The following is a 21,537-nucleotide window of genomic DNA, read 5'->3' on the forward strand; positions in this document are numbered from 1 at the left end:
AAAGTGAAGAAATCTTCTGAAAACAGGTATTTAGAGATTTTTGCCACATTTTTATTTGCAAACTGTCAAACCATTTACGATCATTTTATCTTACAAATTGGTAGTGATTTGAAACAATGGTTTTTATCTCACTTTTTTAGCTGACTAAAAGAAATTACTTTAGTAAAATGTATCTAAATATTACATACCTTAATATTAACAAGAGTGCTTTTCTACTTGGAATTTTTTTTAATTTAATATTATTGTCAAGATGGAAGTTCCTCAAAAGACTCCACATAGAGCTCCCCTATGACCCAGCAATCCCACTTTTGGGCATTTACCCAGGTGATCACAAACAAGACCATACTAAAGCTACCAGCACAACTATGTTTATTGCAGCATTATTTACCATAGCTAAGATAGGGAACCAACCCAGATGCCCCTCAGTAGATGAATGGATCAAGAAAGTGTGGTATATATACGCTGACACCTAGGGGCTTAGGCTCATATCATCAGAAGTTAGGTTTTCTCATTTGTATAATGAAAATCATAATAACCCCTTGGTCTCATCAACTATACAAGACAATGTCTGTAAAAGCAATTCATTTAGAATAAATGAGCTAAGAAAAATGGCGCTAGTGTATTTATAGGTTAATGGGTTTACTGAATTGACTTTTTAATGCAGTCCTAGGAGCAGGTTTTTTTTTTAACTCTTAAATGGTTAGTTTGAAGGTCTCACTCCTCATCATTGTATTCTCAGTTGTTTGCTGCTTTCACGTGATTCAGTAATTCTATAAGCAGTGTAGCCAAGAAAATGAAAATTGTTTGCACAGAAATTTGTACATCAAGTACATAGCAACATTATTATATGCATAAAGTAAAAGTTCACCTGTTCATGAAATTAGAAAAATGTTTATGTCATTCAATGGACTCTTATTTGTCAATAAAGAGGAATGAAGAAGTTATATCATAGTGTGAATGAGCCTTAAAACATTCAAAGTGATAGAAGTTTATATTGTAAGATTCCACTTAGATGAAATGTTCAACATAGTAAGCAAATATATGGAGACAAAGTAGGTTAGTTATTGCCTTGGTCTAGGGTGAATGAGAAAATGGGAGGGAGAGTATCTGCTCAAGGACATGAGAAGATGAAAATTTTTTAAATTTCTTATGATAGTGGTTGTTCTACTGTGTCTATACTTAGAACATTGACTCATATTGTTTAGAAATGAATGAGTGAGGTGAGTGAATGAGCATTCTCATCTGCTTCTTTCTCACCTGGGTCTCTCATACATGCCTTCGGAATTGATGTATCATGTGATCTAAATTTCCATTAAAAATGCTACCTAACTTTTCCCCACATAATCATTCTGAATTACTGCAACATTTTATGATTTATTGTCTCTTTAACATCACTGCCTTTATTTTCTGTGTAGGGCCAAACAGCCTTTGATGTAGCAGATGAAGACATTTTAGGATATTTAGAAGAGTTGCAAAAGAAACAAAATCTGGTATGTTTGATAAATGCCTAAATCGTGCCTATATGGATGAATTCTCTTAATACTTTTGTATTTCAAACACTTAAAAAGCACTCTTAGGGAGTTTTTTGTTTTAAATTATTCCTAGCAATCATGTTAAATAACAATGGAAGACTGTAAATGAGTAGTGATGACACTTAACCTTTAATGTTTCCTATCCTTAATGCTATTTCCTCACAAAATGGGTAACTATAATATGTATATTCTCAAGACTATCATGTATTTGTAACCTTATAAGCAAAGTTACTTAGAAGGTATAAACTATAAAATCCCAGACTTCTAATAGCAAACATATAAGGACTTAAATAATGAAGAAACAAATATAAGTAAAATGCCATTAGCCAGCCAGGTGCCAGTGACTCAAGCCTCAGGAGGCTGAGATTTAAGGATTGCTGTAAGACTCTTATCTCTAGTTAACCACAGAAAAAGCAGGAAATAGTACTGTGGCTCAAGTAGAGTGCTAGCTTGAGCAAAAGACAGCTCAGAGACAGTGCCCAGGCCCAGAATTCAAGCTCAAGGAATGGCAAAAAAAAAAAAAAAAAAAAAAAAAAAAGCCATTAGCCATCCTAATTAGATAATAGGTCTTTACTATTTGGAGGGATATAAAAAGTTCAACTTGGTTTGGCTTAGAGCTTTTTACTAATCTAGTCTTCTTTTTTTCTTTGCTCAGATTTTTTTCTTGGCAGTGAAAGTTTAAATCATTTATCTGCTTTTACATTAGGGTTTAGATACTCATGTTATTTTAAAGTATGTTTTACCTATTAATAATATTCTTATTTTCCTTTGTATGACTTTATATAAAGCTCCATAGTGAAAAACGGGATAAGAAGTCTCCACTGATTGAATCGACTGCAAATATGGATAATAATCAATCACAGAAGACCTTTAAAAAGTAAGTAAAATGTGAAAATCAGATTTTGTTAGTGTTGCAGATCTGAAGGAAACTGTGTTCACACACTTTTTATGTGTTTAAAATAATTTGAATGCTGTTTTCCTTTCACAGTAAAGAGACACTGATAATTGAACCAGAGAAAAATGCTTCACGTATTGAATCTCTGGAACAAGAGAAGGTTGATGATGAAGAAGAAGGAAAGAAAGATGAATCTAGCTGTTCTAGTGAAGAAGATGAGGAAGATGACTCAGAATCAGAAGCTGAAACAGGTGAAAACTTGAAGGATAAATTAATTTCTGTGGCATTTTATTTTTTTTAAGTAATACAAGAACAGGCCTGGTTTTTAAGCTTTTCAGATAGGTTTGGTACTTTTTTTCAGTTAGCTTCTAAACCATTCAGTGAATATTAGTGAATTGTATATCTGATAATCACCTGGAGGCTCTTGTATTCCTTTACTCATTGCGGACCTATATTTTAGATTTGAAGGTGTGGAGGCTTCTGAGACTCCCTTACTCCCGTAAGGATTCTCGTACATGGGACAGATAGACTCTGAATGACTTATCAGCAATTCATGATGTTCCTGCTGCTGCTTTCTGGGGCCCAAAATCTGTGGTCCCAGCAGCATTCCAATTTCTCCTTTAAGAAATGATAAGTAGGAGCTGAGTCAGATGTTTTCCTGTGAGGATGTTGAGAAATATGTATATGTAGAAATATATATAATGTTTAAAAAAAAAAAACCTATTCAGCCTATTAAGACTTAAACTTAATAGTTGCTGTTTTCATGTTATTTACCATGTTTTCTTTTACCAAAATTTAATAATTTAATTTCTTCTTTTCAAAACACCGTCATTATCATTAGTTTTCTCTGTAATCTTCTAGGCTTTACATGTAATATACAGCTTTTCTGATTCTGTGTTTAATTCTATATTCTAGGAATTGTTATGTAGCTGCTTCTTTTCACTAAAGATTTAATGTTTACGTTAACCTATGAGTGAACCTATTTCAATGTAATTTATCCCTGTAACTGTTACTTAGTATTTCATCAAATACACATTTCCCTTCTAACCCTTTTTTGCTTGTTATTTCTAATATAATACACATTTTAAAAGCCCAGACTAGCCTGTACAGCAATCCTAATTACCTCCTACATAGCTGGAATAACAGGCATGCACCACCACATCCAGCTTACTGTGGGAATAGTGTCTCACTAAATCTTTTTCCCAGCTGACCCTGAACATCAAGCCACCCTGCAGATACCTACTCATGAATAGATGGGATTACAAGCATGAGCCACTTGTCTTTTGTGTTTATATGCAAGAGATTTTCTAATGTACTTAGAAATTGAATCATTTAGTCACAAGATGCATACATTTTCAGTTTTCATAGATACTATCAAATTATTTTATAAAAATGACTATAACAATTTATATTTCTTCACTTTTTGCTACTAAGGTTGTAGCTTCTTTGTTTTTCTTGGTTGTATGTTTTTATAGATTTTTGTAGACTAGTTGCTTTTATTGAATAACATTTTTTAATCTGTATCAGATAATAGCTCAAAATTATGAATTAAATGAAATAGTAATATTTTCATGTTTTAAATTTAAAAACTATCATTTCAACAGATTTTATCAAGAAAAAATATTCTATTTCTATTAATATTTTTGGTCATTGAAAAACTTTTTATCAGGACGAATTTGGAGGTCATTGGTAAACCAAAATGTGTTTTGTTTTTTACATTTTCTTTTTTTTTTCTTTTTTGGTTGGTTATCGGGCCTGAACTCTAGGCCTGGGCACTGTCCCTCAGCTCTTCAGCTCAAGACTAGTGCTCTACCACTGGAGCCACAGCGCCACTTCTGGCTTTTTCTGCTTATGTGGTGCTGAGGAATCGAACCTAGGCCCTCATGCATTCAAGGCAAGCGCTCAACCACTGAGCCACCTTCCCAGCCCAGTTTCTTACATTTTCTAAATTATTCCCATTCCAACAATTCTTTTCTGTAAAACACAGTCTGAAATAACTAGTAGCTAAATTATAGTCATTTAAGAGACTTAAATTTTACTTCATTGCTTTCATATTGTTTGGTTACATGATCCTATTATATCCTTTGGGATGATCATTTAGGGGAAATTGGGAACTAGAGAGATAGCTAGTCAATTAATGTCAAAATGTGTTTGAATAGCATGCTAATTAAAATATCTAATTATAAAAGCAAATTATATGCAAATCTGCATGTATAGCATTTAGGAACAAGAACTGATCCATTCATGCAAGTAAGTATATATTGCCTAACTTATTTAACTTGAAATTTCTTATCTATAAAATCAAGAAAATTGCTTTCAGGCACCCATGGCTCAGGCCTATAATCCTAGCTTCTTAGGAAGCTGAGGATCCTAGCTACTTTTCCAGCCCAGGCAGGAAAACCTCCTGGTCTACTACCAAAAAGCTTGAAGTAGAGGTGTGGCTCAAGTGTAGAGCAGTAGTCTTGAACACAAATGCTGAAGGGTAAGCTAGGCCTTGACTTGAAGTCCCATGACTAGCACAAAAGAAAAAAGAAAAAAAGATCACTGCTTTCTCTGGATACTATATACTGCATTGTAGTGTTAGCTCCTATAATTTGTAAAATTGAAGTATTTATTAATCTAAATAATATCAGTGTACATATTTACCTAACAGCATTTAAATTTGCGCCATTTCCTTAGGTAATGCAAAAACTATCATGAGAAGATGTCATTAGTATTGATATACTTCTCCCTCCCCGCCACCCCCGACTGGGGCTTGAACTTGGGGCCTGGGCACTGTCTCTGAGCCTCTTTTTATTCAAGGCTAGCACTCTACTACTTGAGCTACAGCACCACTTCCCAGCTTTTTCTGAGTAGTTTATTGGAGCTAAGAGTCTCATGGACCTTCCTGACCAGACTGGCTTTGAACTGTGAGCCTCAGATCTCAGCCTCCTGAGTAGTTAGGATTACAGGCGTGAGCCACCAGCACCCGGCAACACACTTATTTTTGCAAATATTTGAAGGTACTGTTATGCACTCGGTGTCCTTCATGAGAAACAGGCCATGATTTTTAGTGTAGTTAAAGCATAACATTATAAATCAAACCATATATTCCCCTACACAAAAAACTCAGGACTGGCATCCAGATCTCCTAATTCATATGCCAAGTCCTTTGTTACTGAGTGTGGTAAAATGTAAGAAATAGAAGTTCAAGCATTTCCTTAGAAGATTTCTGATTTTTTAAAGTTTTATTTTCATTATTATAAAAGCGATAGGCAGAAGGGTTACAGTTATACATGTCAGATAATGACCACATTTCTTTTTTGACAGTCTCACCCTTTCCCTCACTCTTTCCTAATTTTTCCCTCTTGGTTTAGAATATATTTTTATTACCTTTAAGTAGTTGTACAAAGGAGTTGCCATTTAACAAGGCAATTTATGAATACAATTCATGTTGATCAATGTCACTTTTTCATCATTGTTCCTCACCCCTTTTAAGAAAAGCTCAATTTTCTTGATTTTATAGGATAGATATTGAATTTTATGGCTATATTCTCCCCCCTTTTCCTCTTTTCATTTGTCTACACCCTTTCCCTGAAACCTACTCCCCTTTCCAGTAGGGGAGTGCAATACCATTTGTTGGTATTTATTTTGTTGGACTGTGAGCCTTTTTCTAAGGCTACTGTGTTTCCGTTAATACATTTTTGTATACTTGCATACCACCATAAGTATTTACTTATTTATTTGTAAATTCTAGCTTCCACATATGAGAGAAAACATGCATCCTTTTTCTCTCTAGGCCTGACTTACTTCACTTAACATGCTTTTTTCCCCTAGGGTTTTTTTTTCTAGGTTCTTCCACTTCTTTGCAAATGGTTCAATATCATTCTTTAATGGATTAGTAAAATTCCACTCTATATCTACAATGATTTTTTGATCCATTTGTCATCTAGGCTGATTTCATATTTTGTTTATAGTGAATAGTGCTGCAACCAACATTATAATAGACCTTTATATACATAAATTCACTGCTCAAGCATAGATGAGGAGCTATTTTAAATAAACAAGAGAAATTAACCTTAGGCCAGTGTTATCACTAACTGGTAAATTCCCTGACAGCTTTTGGTTGAAATGTTGGTGATTATGACATGAGAAAAGTTGGGCTGTCTCAGCTGGATAGTTTTTAAACTCTGATATTCTATAAATAATAATTCTATAACTATATCAGATTGCTTTGTATTGGTTCCTAAGATTTATACATATCAGTTATTCTCTGCTCAGTTTCTCTCAGACTTCACATGTTCCTCTGAGGCTTTGTACTTTATCATTTTGTGCTTCTTGCTTATGCTGAGGTGTACCAGGAAAACTGACCATACCAACAGTTGTATCATGTAAATACTATGGCTTCTACTTTCAATATTTTCAATATCAACAAAGGTTTATCATACCTAGTTGGGTGGCAAACTTGAAAAAGCAACCCCTTCTGCTGTAAAATTATCTCCTTGGGAAACTTTGACATGAAAACTGCTTTTCATTAAAATTCTTTTATAAATAACTATCAAGCCCATTATTTTTAATACCCTTTCTCTTGTAAAATACGTGAAAATGGAAGCTCGATCAAATATTTTAATTGCTTCCAAATGATCTATAAATTTCAGAGGTAGCAGGAAAAAATGGTGTGACTTTGCGTTTGTGGTTTCATTTTTAAATTATTCATTAAAATCAAATAAAGGGGCTCCAACAGTATTTCCTAAAATAAATAACCATCAGCCATGCAAAGTAGCTTATAACTGTAGTCTCAGCTACTATAAAGGTAGAGATCAAGAAAATTGTTGTTGAAGGGCCAGTCTGGGCAAGAAGTTAATGAGATTTCCATCTCAACAAGCCATCTGTAACTCCTTGTACTTGAGATGTCAGTCTTACTCAGAAGAATCACAGTCCAAGATGGACCCTGGGCAAACACACAAGACCTTACAAAAAAACTGAAAGCAAAAAAAGAATGTAAGCATGGGGTCAAGTACTAAAACACCTGCCTAGCACATGCACTCAGTTCACACTCAGTGCCTTCCAAACCAAACCAGAGTTTTAGATCACCAATAATACTGTTTATCATTAGGAACTTTCATAGTTAGCTATTTTAATTTTTAAGTTATATTGCTTTTATGCATTCAAATTTAAATCTTAAACTCTTTGAATTTTAGTTTGTATTTCATTTTCCTGAGTTTTGTTTTCACAATATGGGAGTTTGAACTCAAGCCTTGTACTTGCTAACCAGATCTAAATTACTTGAGCCACATTTGAGCCTTTTTTGCTTTAGTTATTTCTGAGTCTTCTGTGTTTCCCCCAGATCAGACTTTCAAATAAGCAGTACTTTCTTCTCAACTGGTGGGTACTACCAGCACTTTGCTTATTTCTTGAGATAGGGAGTTCACTGTATTTTTCCCCAAGCTGGTCTCAAACTGCAGTCCTCTCAATTTCTTCCTTCACAGTTACTGAGATTATAGATAGGAAGGTAAGCGCCACTATGCTGAGCCTACTTCTTTCATTTTAAAAGTACAGAATTGGTTGTGTTTGTATCTTTTTTTTGGGGGGCGGGGGGTACAGTCGTGGGGCCTGAACTCTGGGCCTGGGCGCTGTCCCTCAGCTCTTCAGCTTAAGGCTAGCACTCTACCACTTGAGCCACAGCGCCACTTCCGGCTTTTTTTCTTTTTGCTTATGTGGTGCTAAGGAATCGAACCCAGGGCCTCATGAATGCAAGGCAAACACTCTACCACTGAGCCACCTTCCCAGCCCGTGTTTGTATCTTTTATTCTCAGAAGACTTGTGTTTTTTTTAATTGGTAAAGTACTTACTTCAGCATATAGGTAGACACATTTCTAGACACTCCTTAAAACTATTTTTTAAGGAATTTACTGTGTAAAGACTAGTAGGAAAAGATAGTCATTGAACCCAAATTCAAATAAAATGTTGACTCCAGTTTTTGTTTGTTTTAAATAGATAAGACAAAACCAGTGGCTTCTGTAACTAATGCCAACACTTGTAGTACACAAGCAGCTCCTGTAGCTGTTACAACACCTACTTTGTCATCCAGTCAAGGGACACCCACCTCACCTATTAAGAAGGTAAGCCAAATTGTATTTTCCAAAAATACATGAGTTTTGTTTTAAGTGCGATTTGGACTAACTCATTAAAACAGTTCTGAATTTTGTAGGCTTTTTTTTCCTCCAAAACATACGTTTTTCTCTGAACCTTTTTTAAAAAAATCTACTTTTTAAAAATTCTTTTTGTAATTGATATTACATTTGATACTTAATGATTATTGTAATTGTTAAAATAAATGGCAAGAAGAAAGACTTTCATAATAGGAGAACCAGTGGTTACAGTACTTATTATTCCTATTGAATTTTTATTTTGAGAGCTTGGGTTTTATATCCTTTATCTCTGTTAATAGAGATGTGTATTGATAATTTCTCAAATGGGTAAGTAGGTCCTGAAAAGGCAGTGAGAGAAGCCAATATCTAGACTTTCCTACTACTCAGTACAGATTCCCCTATGGGATGCCAGTGAGAACCCAAACACTGAGATTTACAAACCAGAGAGCAGCCTTGCCCACTGCTTCTCAGTTGTTAGGGTGTTGAATGCCATTTTTGTCTTCTTCTTCTGTCACAAAACAGGATTATCAAAGGTAAAGTCAGTTGGGTTGGCTGATAGACAGCTGGTGGTTGATTAAATGTACTTCCAAAATGTTAGATTTTTTTTTCCATTCCTCTCTGTTTCTCTTATGTCTCTGTTCTCCACTAATGCAGTGTTTTCCAGTAAGTGTGGTCATCTTTATAAGGAGTTTCCTTTTCCCTAGTAGGACTTGAACTCAGGGCCTAGGTGCTGTTCTTTGTCTTATTCATTCAGAACTAGCATTCTCCCCTTTGAGCCACTGTTGCATTTCTGGCTTTTTACAGGTTAGTTGGAGACTCATGGACTTTTCTGCTCATTAGTTTCAAGCCATTAATCTTAGATTTCAGACACTTGAGTAGCTAGAATCTACTATCTCTTTATAAAGCTTTCTCATCACTAGCCATAAATTACAGTGAGCATGTTTATCCCCTTCTGTATACATATAAGCTTTTTTCCAAAACATTGAATAACCGACTAGTCATAAAACTGTTACTAAATATGTCAATATGTATTTTTCCTTAAAAATGCTCCTTTATTCATACAATACAGTGATTATAATTAGAAAATCTAATTTTTATACAGTACTGTTATCTACATTCACTAATATACATGCTCAGATGATCCCAGTTGCACTTCTAGTAATATTTTCTTACAGCCTATTTCTTCAAACTCAGGATCCACTCAAAGACTGTACAGGGGAGTATAATTGCCATACCTCTGCCTTTAGGCATTTTTGTTGATTGTCTCATGGTATTTGGGTTGCATAAATTGGATAGCTGACTATAATCCCTGCATTTTATTATGTTGCCAGTCTTGCTCAAGGTAGTCACATGTAGATTATATAAATTACAAAATACTGTATCTGAGGGCAATCTGGCTGTGACGTCTGTCACCCTATTGGTCACCAGGGTTGATTCAGCTGATCTGGCTCTCCCTCATCTCTCCATGTGTATCCCTCCCGAGACTGCGTGCTCTGTCGAAAAGGACAACCATACCCGATAGAGGAGGACTGTACTTCAGTCAAGGGTATACGAGTAGCCATGGTCCCTTTCTAGAACCTCCAAACAGGCTCTCAAGATCCATAAATTAAAAAATACATACAATAGAAAAAAATTGAAACTGTATACTATTAGACTTAATCCTGCTCTCTAACTCTTCCAAAAGAAAAAGAGTTACATAAATTCTTAGCAGGAAAACTGAGTGGCTTTCACTGGTACATTAAATACTAAATTTGAATAAACGCTTTCCTTCTGTATTCCAGAACTTAGAGCTTCTTGAATTCAGTTAGAACCTATGTTCATTAAGTCATAATTGTATATATTTTAATATGAAATAGTCCAGAAAGAATTTTCCTGCATAATTTATTTTATTTTTATTTTTTTTTATTAGTCATAGGGCTTGAATTCTGGGCCTGGGCACTTCCAATTTTTCTGAGTGTTTTGTTGGAGATAAGAGGGAGATAAGAGTCTGACGGACTCTCCTGCCCGGGCTGGCTTTGAACCATGATCCTCAGATCTCAGCCACTTAAGTAGCTAGGATTACAGGCATGAGCCACTGGCACCGGCTTTGTCTGCATAATTTTGAAGACTATTATTATGTTGTAACTAATACCACCAAGCTTTAATTGAATTAAAATTTAATGTACTTTTAGAACTTCCATGTACTTCAGTGAATACTAAATTTATTCCATCTTTTCGTTTTTTTTTTTTTTTTTTATTGGCTATTAAAAGCATAGAATTAATCACAAGTTGTCAGAAACTCCTTGCCTGTAATTATATTTGGGCAAGAAACTCGAGCTGTCTTTATTACTTAACTAAGCAGTTGTCCTACTATTGTCAAATAACTCTTTTGCCAATAAATAGAAATTCAGGACTAGAAATTTTACAGTAAGTGGAGAATATCAAATTTGAACATAGGCTAAATAGAATTAATAGTTAGCCTGATGAAATAGAAAAGACCCTCATCCCTACCCTCAGAAGAAAGTAGAAAGGAAAAGTGGGATATCAGAGAACAAACTGAGAAATACTTGTGTTACAGAGCTAGAAAAGGGAAAATTGTTAATAGGAAGGAATAAAAACCTTAAAATGGAGTGGTCAGAAGAATAGGAAAGTCAAAATACAGTAAACAAAAGAAGAAAAATTACAAGTAGAAGGTCTTATTAAACATTGCAGAAAGCTTTATTTATGTACCAAGTAAAATCAAAATGTGCTTTAAACACTGAACCAGTACTTAATCCAAATTCATTTTAGGCAGAATATGTCATCTTAACAGTGCAACAAATACCTATTTCAGAATTGCTGTTTACCACCTCAATTTTGACAACTCTAGCCTAATAATAGTATCCACTGGATAGTTGAAGGGTTAAATAAGACAACCCATATCAAGCACTTAACCTTAGGGCCAGACTCTAGTAAATAATTGGTTACATGTAGGTTTTAAGTATTGGCTACCTGTAGGTTTTTATTTTAACAGTAAGTAAGTATTATTCATTATTTCTATTTTATCATAGAAGAAAAACATCTCAGGTTTGGTGAGCAGGAAGAATCTGGGTAGGTTTGACAACCCATGGCTGGTAGGCTAAAACTGGTTTACTACCTGTTTTTGTGTAGCCCACAAGCGCAGAATGGTTTTAATATTGTTAAATGGTTGAGGAAAAAAAAGACTACTTTGTGATCCAAGTTGTTCCCCTCAGTTTTTTTTTTACTAGAATATAACCACTTTCATTCATTTATATATTATCTGTGGTCTACAAAACCCAAAACACAGTCTAGCCCTTTAAACTCAGATCAATAAACAATAGTTTATAAAGCCTGTCATTCTCCATAGAATATTACAGCGATCTCAGCATTTATTGGTCTGTGGAACCATACTAGTGTTTCAGTAGGTTTTTTTCCCCCACACACTACTACTTAGCCAAACGAAATAACTGTTTATAGTTGATGTTGGTGGCACATCATTTGGGAGGTTGAAGCAGGAGAATCATGAGTTTAAGGCCAGCCATGGCTACCCAGTAAGGTCCTAGAAAAAGGAAAGGAGAAAAACAGATGTTTGTCTTACATATTAAGCAACTTAGGTTCAAGTAAGTTAACAATGTAAGTTTTGTAGCTCCCAAGAGATGTTACGTTTCACAACTGTTTTGTTTTTGAGGGGGGGAGAGTGGTTGCCAGTCCTGGGGCTTGAACTCAGGGCCTGTGCACTGTCCCTGAGCTTCTTTTGCTGAAGGCTAACACTCTACCTCTTGAACCCCAGTGCCATTTCTGGCCTTTTCTGTTTATGTGGTACTGAAGAATCGAACCCGAGGTTTCATGCTTGGTAGCCACATTCCCAGCCCACGTTTCATAACTTTAAAAAAAAATTACTTAGTTTTAGCAAGGATTTTAGTGGAATAAAATTAAACTAGGGAAAAATAAGGAAGAGAAACATTTTTCATGCTGGAAATGGGAGTTGAGGCTAGATTCTCACAACATATTCAATGGAGAACCCCCTGTGACTTTGTTACAATATCCTGAGATATTTGAATATACATCTGAGGAACCGAGAAATACATAGAACCTATTGAGACAGATTAATTACTGAAACTACAATAATTTTATTCATGAATTAGTTCTCTGGCATCATAGGAACTATAACTAAAGTTGAAAAGCCTACTAATTATAGCAAAGTTTAACAATAAATACAAAACAAAAATTTTTATCAGCAGTCTTAGGTAACTATAGCAACTATCTAATTGCTGTAAACAATCTATAATTAACTATTTGATATGGTTAACCATTTCAATTCTAGAAGTTGATGAAGTAAACTATTTAAAGATAGCAGATGGTACATTTTTAAGACTGTTGCAAAGTCCTAAAAATGGGATTGTTATTTGTGCATAAAAAAGTTTTGAATTAAGCTAACTCAATTTATGTGTGAAAATTAAATAATAAATTTAAGATATTATTGCATTAAACATTACTTAGAAAATTCCAGTTTTCAGATTTATTGTGTTGGCACTTAAGAATCAAAACAAATTTCAAATGCCATAATTTGTTCAGACATAAGCAATACTCTTGTCTGCTCCATTAGCTAGTTTTAAGTTTCTGTTAGATTGGTTCTGATTGCCTCATGCTAAAATTAAAACTTGCCCCCATTACTTTTCAAAGATTAGGTCATTTTTCAATTTTAGGGCATTAACTTACTATAAACCCTGTTTAAAATGGACAAAAAAACAGTATTTTATGCTCTTAACTTCCCTTTTCTGTTTTCATGCTTTCAGTCTATAACTCCTTACCTGTCTTATTTCAATTGGCTTTAGTTTGATTTCATTGCTTCTCTCATGCCTGTGGTGGAATCAGTAAATCCTGCATCATGGAGGCAGGGCTTGCGCAAAACTGGCATTGTGCTGGTGCCCAGTAAGGGCGAAAAATCTATGGTGAGGCATCTCTATGTGCAAGAACGTATATTAGGTTACAACATAACAAGTTTAATACAAACATTGGTTCCAAAGATGCATGATTTTAAGTCCTTACTGCGTGCTTATTTCTGTTTTCTATGTCTCTATCATAATTTTCCTGTGTGATAATAAGTGTGTAGTGTGTTTTCTTAAATCTAACCTCTGGAAAAGCAGTCTATTACCTTTTCAGTTTCTGATTTTTATATTTTTGACTAAGACATTAACATACTTGGTAAAAAAAAATTTCCTTCTGAAATTATTAACTACAATTTTAGCCTTTATTTGTAAACTTACCTTTTCCAAATTAAGAAATAATCAGTTTTGATAATTCATTTCCCTCCCCCTTTATTTAAAAACAATAACAACAGTTTCCAACCTCTACTACAACTACAAAAGTTTCTCCCAAAGAAGAAGAAAGAAAAGATGAGTCACCTGCATCTTGGAGATTAGGACTTAGAAAGACTGGAAGTTATGGTGCACTTGCTGAAATCACAGCAGCAAAAGAAGCTCAGAAAGAAAAAGATACTGCAGGAGTTATACGTTCAGCTTCAAGTCCCAGACTTTCCTCCTCTTTGGATAATAAAGAAAAGGTAATTCATTTCATCATCTGGTTTTTATAAAACCTCCAACAGAGTCAAACCTGATACATTTTCAATGAGGTATCTATATCGTATCAGATAAATTCACCTGTTGTAATGATTTTTTAAATACAGAACGTACAGAACCTACGTGAGGCAGATACTTAAATACTTAAGTACTGAGAAGATCAGATGTGATTGATCAAAACATTAACTTTAGGAATACTTTCAATTAAAATCTTTTGTCCTCTTATAATAGAATAATAATATTATATTTATTATAATAATAATGAAACAAGTCTACCAACAAGTAGGTTTGTTTCATTATTATTCAATACGTTTTCCAAAGTTTAAAAACACATTTTCTTTTGTAGAATGTGAATGCTTATAGGTTATATTCACCCAGTATCTGCACTTTCTTTACCAGCGTTTGGTTTGCTACATTCTAAGCCGCTAGCTACGTGTTGTAGTGAGTAGTTTTGATTATATTTTGAGAGGCAGTATTAATAACACACTACATTGGTATATTGCAATTTATTCAGTGCTATTTTATATGGCTAGATTCTATTTTTTTTTTTTTTTGGGTCCAGTCATGGGGCCTGAACTCTGGGCCTGGGCGCTGACCCTCAGCTCTTCAGCTCAAGGCTAGCACTCTACCACTTGAGCCACAGCGCCACTTCCGGCTTTTTCCTTTTTGCTTATGTGGTGCTGAGGAATCGAACCCAGGGCCTCAGGCATGCAAGGCAAGCACGCTACCACTGAGCCACCTTCCCAGCCCCTCTATTTTTTTTTTTTTTACTGTGTGATCTGTACTTAGACTTTAAACATATATAAATTCCTATTTTTTGATCCATACCCCTGCATTGTCACTGTTTCCTTATATCAGAAATTCTGAGGTTAAAGTTAATTTTAATTTTGTTTACTATTTTTTATTGTAAAAATAGTGTTCAGAGGGGTTACAGTTACATGAGCAAGATAATGACTACATTTCCTATCGAGCATTGTTACTCCCTCCTTTGTTTTTCCCCTACCATCCCTTCCTTCCCCATCTCCACAGCTCCTCCCTCCCTCCCCCATCTTTTTTTCTGTTTATTTCTTTAAATTTTTTAGGTATTTTATGTTACCAACAATTTCTCAGTCTCACTGTCACCACATACTCTAAACCACATTTAGAGAAATGTTGAATTATTTTCTAACTTTAAACTTAAACAGAATGGAAAAAATTAGCTTGGGCAGACAAATCTTCAATGTATGTATGTGTATGTAGTATCTGATGCGATTTTTATCATTTTTGACATTAAGCTAAGAACTGTGGGAATATTACAAAGCAAATTAAGATGGCCATGTGATTATGCATTGTAAAATAACCTTTTCAGTAGAGCTGATAATCAGCCCAAAAATTATTTTTCATTTATTGTTTTCCTGTTGTATAGGAGAAAGATAGTAAAGGAACAAGGCTTGCATATGTTGCGCCCACAATACCAAGACGATTAGCCAGTACATCTGATATTGAAGAGAAGGAAAATAGGTGAGTTCATTATGTGCTTCCTTTGTTCATTTGTTCCTTGCTATCAAGAATCAGAGATAATATATGAGCATTATAATTGTATAGGATATGGATTTGGGAAAGAGATGTTTCCTGATAGAATACCAAATACATGATCCTGAGGAGGTACAGTTTCATATATATTTATACTTTTTTTTGGGGGGGGGGAGGAGGTTGGTCGTGGGGTTTGAAGTCTGGGCCTGGGCACTGTCCCTCAGCTCTTCAGCTCAAGGCTAGCGCTCTACCACTTGAGCCATAACGCCACTTCTGGTTTTCTGAGTGGTTTGTTGGAGATAAGAGTTTCACAGCCTTTCCTGTCTAGGCTAGCTTTGAACCTAGATCTTCAGATCTCAGCCTCCTAAGTAGCTAGGATAACAGATGTGAGTCACCACACCCAGCTATATTTATACTTTTAATAACCTTTTTTTGGGGGGGGTCCGGTCGTGGGGCTTGAACTCTGGACCTGGGCACTGTCCCTCAGCTCTTCAGCTCAAGGCTAACGCTCTACCACTTGAGCCACAGTGCCACTTCCGGCTTTTTTCTTTTTGCTTATGTGGTGCTGAGGAATCGAACCCAGGGCCTCAGGCATGCAAGGCCAACGCTCTTCCACTGAGTCACCTTCCCAGCCCAATAACCATTATTTTTGCCAGTATAATATTCCAAAGACCACATTTTTTCTGATTAAAGTGTTTGTATCTCTCCATGCTACTGACTTAATGCTGTAGATATGCTATGAATCACAATATTTTGTGATCATAACATTTTTTTCTTTATATTCAGGGACAGTCTTTAAAATATAATTACATTCACTATTTGATGTAAAGAATTTTTCCAAAGTAGAGTCCTAATTTCTACTTCTGATATTTATTAGTGTATACCTTTTCTTTTCTTTTTTTTTTTTTTTGCCTGTCCTGGGGCTTGAACACAGGGTTTGGGTACTGTCCTTAAGCCTTTTTGGGCCCAAGATTAGCACACTACCACTTGAGCCACAGTGCCATTTCCAGCTTTTTCTGAGTAGGTTATTGGGCATAAGAGTCTTGTGGACTTTCCTGCCCAGGCTGGCTTTGAACCACAGTCCTCAGTCTCAGCCTCTTTGAGTAGCTTGGATTACAGGCATGAGCCACTGGTACCCAGCCATGTACACCTTTTTTAATCCTATTTTTAAATTATGTACCAGACTCTGAAGAATGTTCTTTTCACAGAGAATCTTCAAGTTTGCGAACAAGTAGTTCTTATACAAGAAGAAAATGGGAAGATGATCTTAAAAAAAATAGCTCAATTAATGAAGGATCCACTTACCATAAAAGGTAATAAATAATACAGTTCTTAATTGTTTTTTATTTATTGATTTAAAATACATGGGTAGTTAGGTTTTGGATTCCTCTGTGTTGTTATTATGTTCTTTAACTTTTCTTTAAGTCAACTTGATGTAAAGATACAATGTATAAAGATCATAATGATGTGCTCTGGCATGCTTTTAATTCTTGTGTAATTCATAAAACAACTAGCCATAACTTATGATATAGACAGTTTCTACTTCTACACCTCAGAGCAATAAAAAATGCCTCCATTTAGAATGTTGATATTATCATATTAGAGAGGGGGAGAAGCCTCTAATTGAGTCCCCTACCAAAAGCAACTAGGGGAAAATAAAGGATATGATTGTCATATAAGCATAGGTTACTCCTAGGGATTTGACTCAGTATAAAAACATTTTCTCCCAAAAGGCAAGGGTTTCACTTTAATCAAAGGGTTTTTTTGTTAGGTTTAGATTAACATGATCATATGAGCCCAAATACTCCAAAAATATAAAATACGAAATTATATCATCTTTGTCTTTTATTGAAAGGCTTGGAAGGAAGCATAAGATGATACAAAACCAAATAAGTGAGGTTATCCAAACTCTAGCAAATTATAGATGGAATTCTTGGTGCTGGAGATAGATAGATAGATAGATAGATAGATAGATAGATAGATAGATAGATAGATAGATAGATAGATAGATAGACAGACAGACACACAGACAGACACACAGACAGACACACAGACAGACACACAGACAGACACACAGACAGACAGACAGACATATACATATATATGTATGTAGGAACACAGTTTTTTAGATGTTTCCTAGTCTTGTGAGTTTGTATAATGTATAAGACATTAAATATCAAGTACACATGCAAATACATCCTATATAGATATGATTCTTTCCTTTAGTTGCTCCTTTGGTAGAAGACAAGATGATTTGATTAGTTCTAGTGTTCCAAGCACCACATCAACACCAACAGTTACCTCTGCAGCTGGGCTTCAGAAAAGCCTATTTTCCAGCACAAGCACTACTACAAAGATTACAACGGGTTCTTCCTCAGCAGGCTCACAAAGCAGGTGAGTGACATACATTTGCGTCCAGGTCTACTGTGTGTGCTTATGTATGTGCATGCATCTTTGTTTAGAAGTTTGTGGGGCTCTGGATTTTTTTCTTATTTACCCTGTTAAAATTATTTGCAAACAAAAATTGGTTCCAAAAATAAGCAGTTATGCATGTTCGGGGTAAAAATTAAGTTCCTAATTAGACTGCTTAACATGTTACTTTCTCATGCCAACAGCTCTGGATGAGCTTTTTTGATTGACTTGAACAATGTCTTGCCTTATGTTTTTAAAAAATCCATCCCTGTTGTCACATGTTTTCAGCTGCTAGAAAGTGCTTTCATTGTTTAGCTATTTTCCTTTTCTCTTTTTTGTGTTGCTGCTTATGATGCTATAGTACCTCAAATCGTTTATGGGCTGAGGATAGTACTGAAAAAGAAAAGGACAGTGTTCCTACGGCAGTGACCATTCCTGTTGCTCCAACTGTTGTAAATGCTGCAGCTTCTACCACAACCCTGACTACAACTACTGCTGGCACTGTCTCCTCCACATCAGAGGTCAGGGAAAGACGCAGGTGTGTAAAGGCTCTAAAGTACTGCTGATAAGTGTGCCCTGTGGTGAAAGTTGAGTTTTGTTTGTTTTGTTCCATTTTGTTCATTGTTCATTAATGTTTGAAGTTGACAACTATCTCTTCAGCAGGCTAATAAATGAAGTACTGTATACATCAGCTCAGAACTAGGCAAATTGATATAACTAGCAGTTATGTGTATTTAGGCTTGATTGCCTGTTTCTGAAAGATTTAGTGTTACTGTTTAAAGGCAACAAGCCAGATTTTTGTGTTCTTCCTTTTAAATTGTGACGCAGATCTAAATGGGAAATTAGATGCAACATGATAAAATTCTTCTCATTGTTTTCTGCCTTTATTTAGATATTTGATGAGTGTTAACCTATTTCTGTTTTTTAATTTTTCATTATAAAAATTTTGGGTAGAGGTATAGATAGGTGTAGAGTTCAGTGGTATAGTTCTTGCTAGCATGTGCAAGGCTCTGGGTTTGAAAGGCAGCACTACAAAAGAAAATTGGGTGAAAAAAAGAGTCTTCTTTGTTTCTTTTAGCTTTATTCTTTCTTTACTCTTTTTTTCTTTATTTCTTTTTTGTTGTTGTTCCTTTTTGTTAGTTGGAGATGAAAACCAGAGACTCTACCACTGGACTACACCCTGTTCCCTACTGTGTCTTGATCTGTCAAAATTATCTTCATGTCAAAATTTATTAGGCAAAAAGAGGTGTTGGAGGACTGGAAATATGGTGGTGTCTGCCTGTAATCCCACCTATTTAGCATATGGAGATAGAAGAATTGAGGCCAAGAGAAACAGAGAGATAAAGGAGGGGAAGATAAAACAGAAGTTAATGTTGATAATAATGAGTCATCAAATTGGGTATGAAGGGAAAGAAATATGAATATCTGTGCATATAAAATAAACAGATATGCTTAAAAGAATTCTGAAAAACCTGTGGTTCTAAGGAGTTTGAAGATAGGCTATTGAATTTAGAGTTTTAAAGGACATACAGGAAATAAATAGAAGATAGGGTACTTAAAACTCAGAAATTTGTTAGGTCTATATGTGTAAAGTCATGTTAAGGAGCAGAATGAAAAACCCTTTTTTTAAAAGGAGCATTTGATGAAAGAAAAGTGACTGGACAGTTGTTTGGGATTTATAAAGAGAGGCAGGTGGCAGAAAATAAACTTACTTAGCTTTACACACACACAAAATGACTCAATTTTGTAAGAATTCTCAGGTAAATGTGAGCTGCTATGTTTCAGAGGGCTGTCTTATCTTTGCTTATCTTTGGGCAGATATCCTTTTGAATTTTCAGGGTTTTTTTGTTCAAGGTATGAACAGGAATGTGATATCTATTATATCATTAGTAAAAAGCACAATGGCAAGAATGCTTGGAGTATGGCTTACTCACTATATTATTTCACTGAACAAAGACATTGACAGTCTAGAGTTTAGTCAGTGAACCACATGTCATTTAAAATTAATAGGAAACCAGAAAGGGGGCTAAGAGCAGTATTATAAGGAATTTGGAATATATGCTAGTGAATAAAAATTTAGAAAGAAATTTGATATCTGTGTTCTTTTATACTATGGGTACGAGGGTTTGAACCCCTTAAATTGCATTTGTTTGGCTTGCTTGCTTGGCTAGCACACTGCTCTAGACGTGCAGCTAGCCAAGCTTTTTGCTGGTTATTTTAGAGATGAAATCTCATTTTTTGAGGACTTTGCTGCCCCAGCTGGGTTTGAGCCTCAGTCCTCAAGATCTCAGCCTCTTGAATAGCTAGAATTACATACAAGAGCCACCAGCACCTGGTATATCTTTCGTTCTGTATTTAAAAGTACTGGTAAAGTATTTAGGCATACACACACACACACTTTTTTTTCCTTTTTTTGCCTATTCCTAGGTTTGTACTCAGGGCGCTGTACTTGATTGGCTCACTTGCTCCACTGGTACTCCACTACTTCTTACATACCTAAAGCCCAGCATTTTACTGGTTTAAATGAGCTAAGTGACTGAAGACTTTGCAGTCCAATTGGCTTAAACCATGATTCTCTGGATCCCAGCCTTCTGAGCAACCAAAATTAAGAGATGTGAGCTACCATATCCTGCTCCTTTAAAAAAAAATTTTTTTTATAAATAAATAGTGGAAATTGGTCCCTTAAGGGGAATAGAACTGACAGGTAAATTTTTACTAAAATTTCAAAACTAGTAATAAAATAACCTTGAAAGAGTTGTATATTAACAAAGGTTAGATTATCACTTTTTTTGGATAGTGTTGGAGCAAGGGTAAGACAGCTTCTTCCATTAAAATCAACCAAAAACTGTGCCCTGTTCTATTATGGTAAATTAGCCTTTTGCTTAATGCTTCTGTGTTCTTCAACAGAGCTAATTTTTTTGGTCAGTCATGGGACCTGAACTCTAGGCCTGGGCACTGTCCCTCAGCTCTTCACCTCAAGGCTAGAGCTCTACCACTTGAGCCACAGCGCCACTTCGGCTTTATCTGCTTATGTGGTGCTGCGGAATCGAACCCAGGGCCTCATGCATGCAAGGCAAGCACTCTACCTTCCCCAGAGCTAAATTTTTTAATCTTCAGTTCTTTACATTTTTCCATAAGTATCCTGTTTTTAAAATTAAGCTACATGAGCCAAGCAACGGTGGCTTATGTCTATAATCCTCATACTCAGGAAGCTGAGATCTGAGAATCGCATTTTGAAATCAGACTGGGCAGGAAAGTCTGCTCTTATCACCAATTAAATCACAGAAGAAGCTAGAAGTGGCACCATGGCTCAAGTGGTAGTGGCTCATATGAGCAAAAAGAGCTCAGGGATAGCACCCAAGACCAGAGTTCAAGCCTCAAGACCAGCAAAAAAAAAAAAATTGAGCTACACAGTTAGGAAGAAATTAAGAATATGGTATGTTACATAATTTTTAGATTTAGTCCAATCTAAAAGGAAATGATCAGATTTTATTATT

The 21,537-nt window shown here is 35.3% G+C and overlaps 1 protein-coding gene across 3 annotated transcripts in view; it reads left to right on the top strand.

Moving 5' to 3' along the window:
* The window catches only part of Ppp1r12a (protein phosphatase 1 regulatory subunit 12A), a 108,790-nt gene that overhangs the window by 64,267 nt on the left and 22,986 nt on the right, over positions 1 to 21,537 (top strand). Inside the window, exons 6-14 of one of the 3 annotated variants that reach the window (XM_042699169.1) lie at positions 1,416 to 1,490; positions 2,321 to 2,409; positions 2,521 to 2,678; positions 8,404 to 8,528; positions 13,876 to 14,100; positions 15,522 to 15,616; positions 16,837 to 16,941; positions 17,855 to 18,022; positions 18,402 to 18,578. In XM_042699169.1, coding sequence (XP_042555103.1) covers positions 1,416 to 1,490; positions 2,321 to 2,409; positions 2,521 to 2,678; positions 8,404 to 8,528; positions 13,876 to 14,100; positions 15,522 to 15,616; positions 16,837 to 16,941; positions 17,855 to 18,022; positions 18,402 to 18,578 — 1,217 coding nt within the window. The remainder of the gene's footprint in view (positions 1 to 1,415; positions 1,491 to 2,320; positions 2,410 to 2,520; positions 2,679 to 8,403; positions 8,529 to 13,875; positions 14,101 to 15,521; positions 15,617 to 16,836; positions 16,942 to 17,854; positions 18,023 to 18,401; positions 18,579 to 21,537) is intronic. The other 2 variants (XM_042699170.1, XM_042699171.1) reach the window with 2 other exon arrangements.

Source organism: Dipodomys spectabilis, unplaced genomic scaffold (genome assembly GCF_019054845.1).
Source record: "Dipodomys spectabilis isolate Male_0828 unplaced genomic scaffold, ASM1905484v1 ptg000234l, whole genome shotgun sequence".
NCBI classification, from domain to species: domain Eukaryota; kingdom Metazoa; phylum Chordata; class Mammalia; order Rodentia; family Heteromyidae; genus Dipodomys; species Dipodomys spectabilis.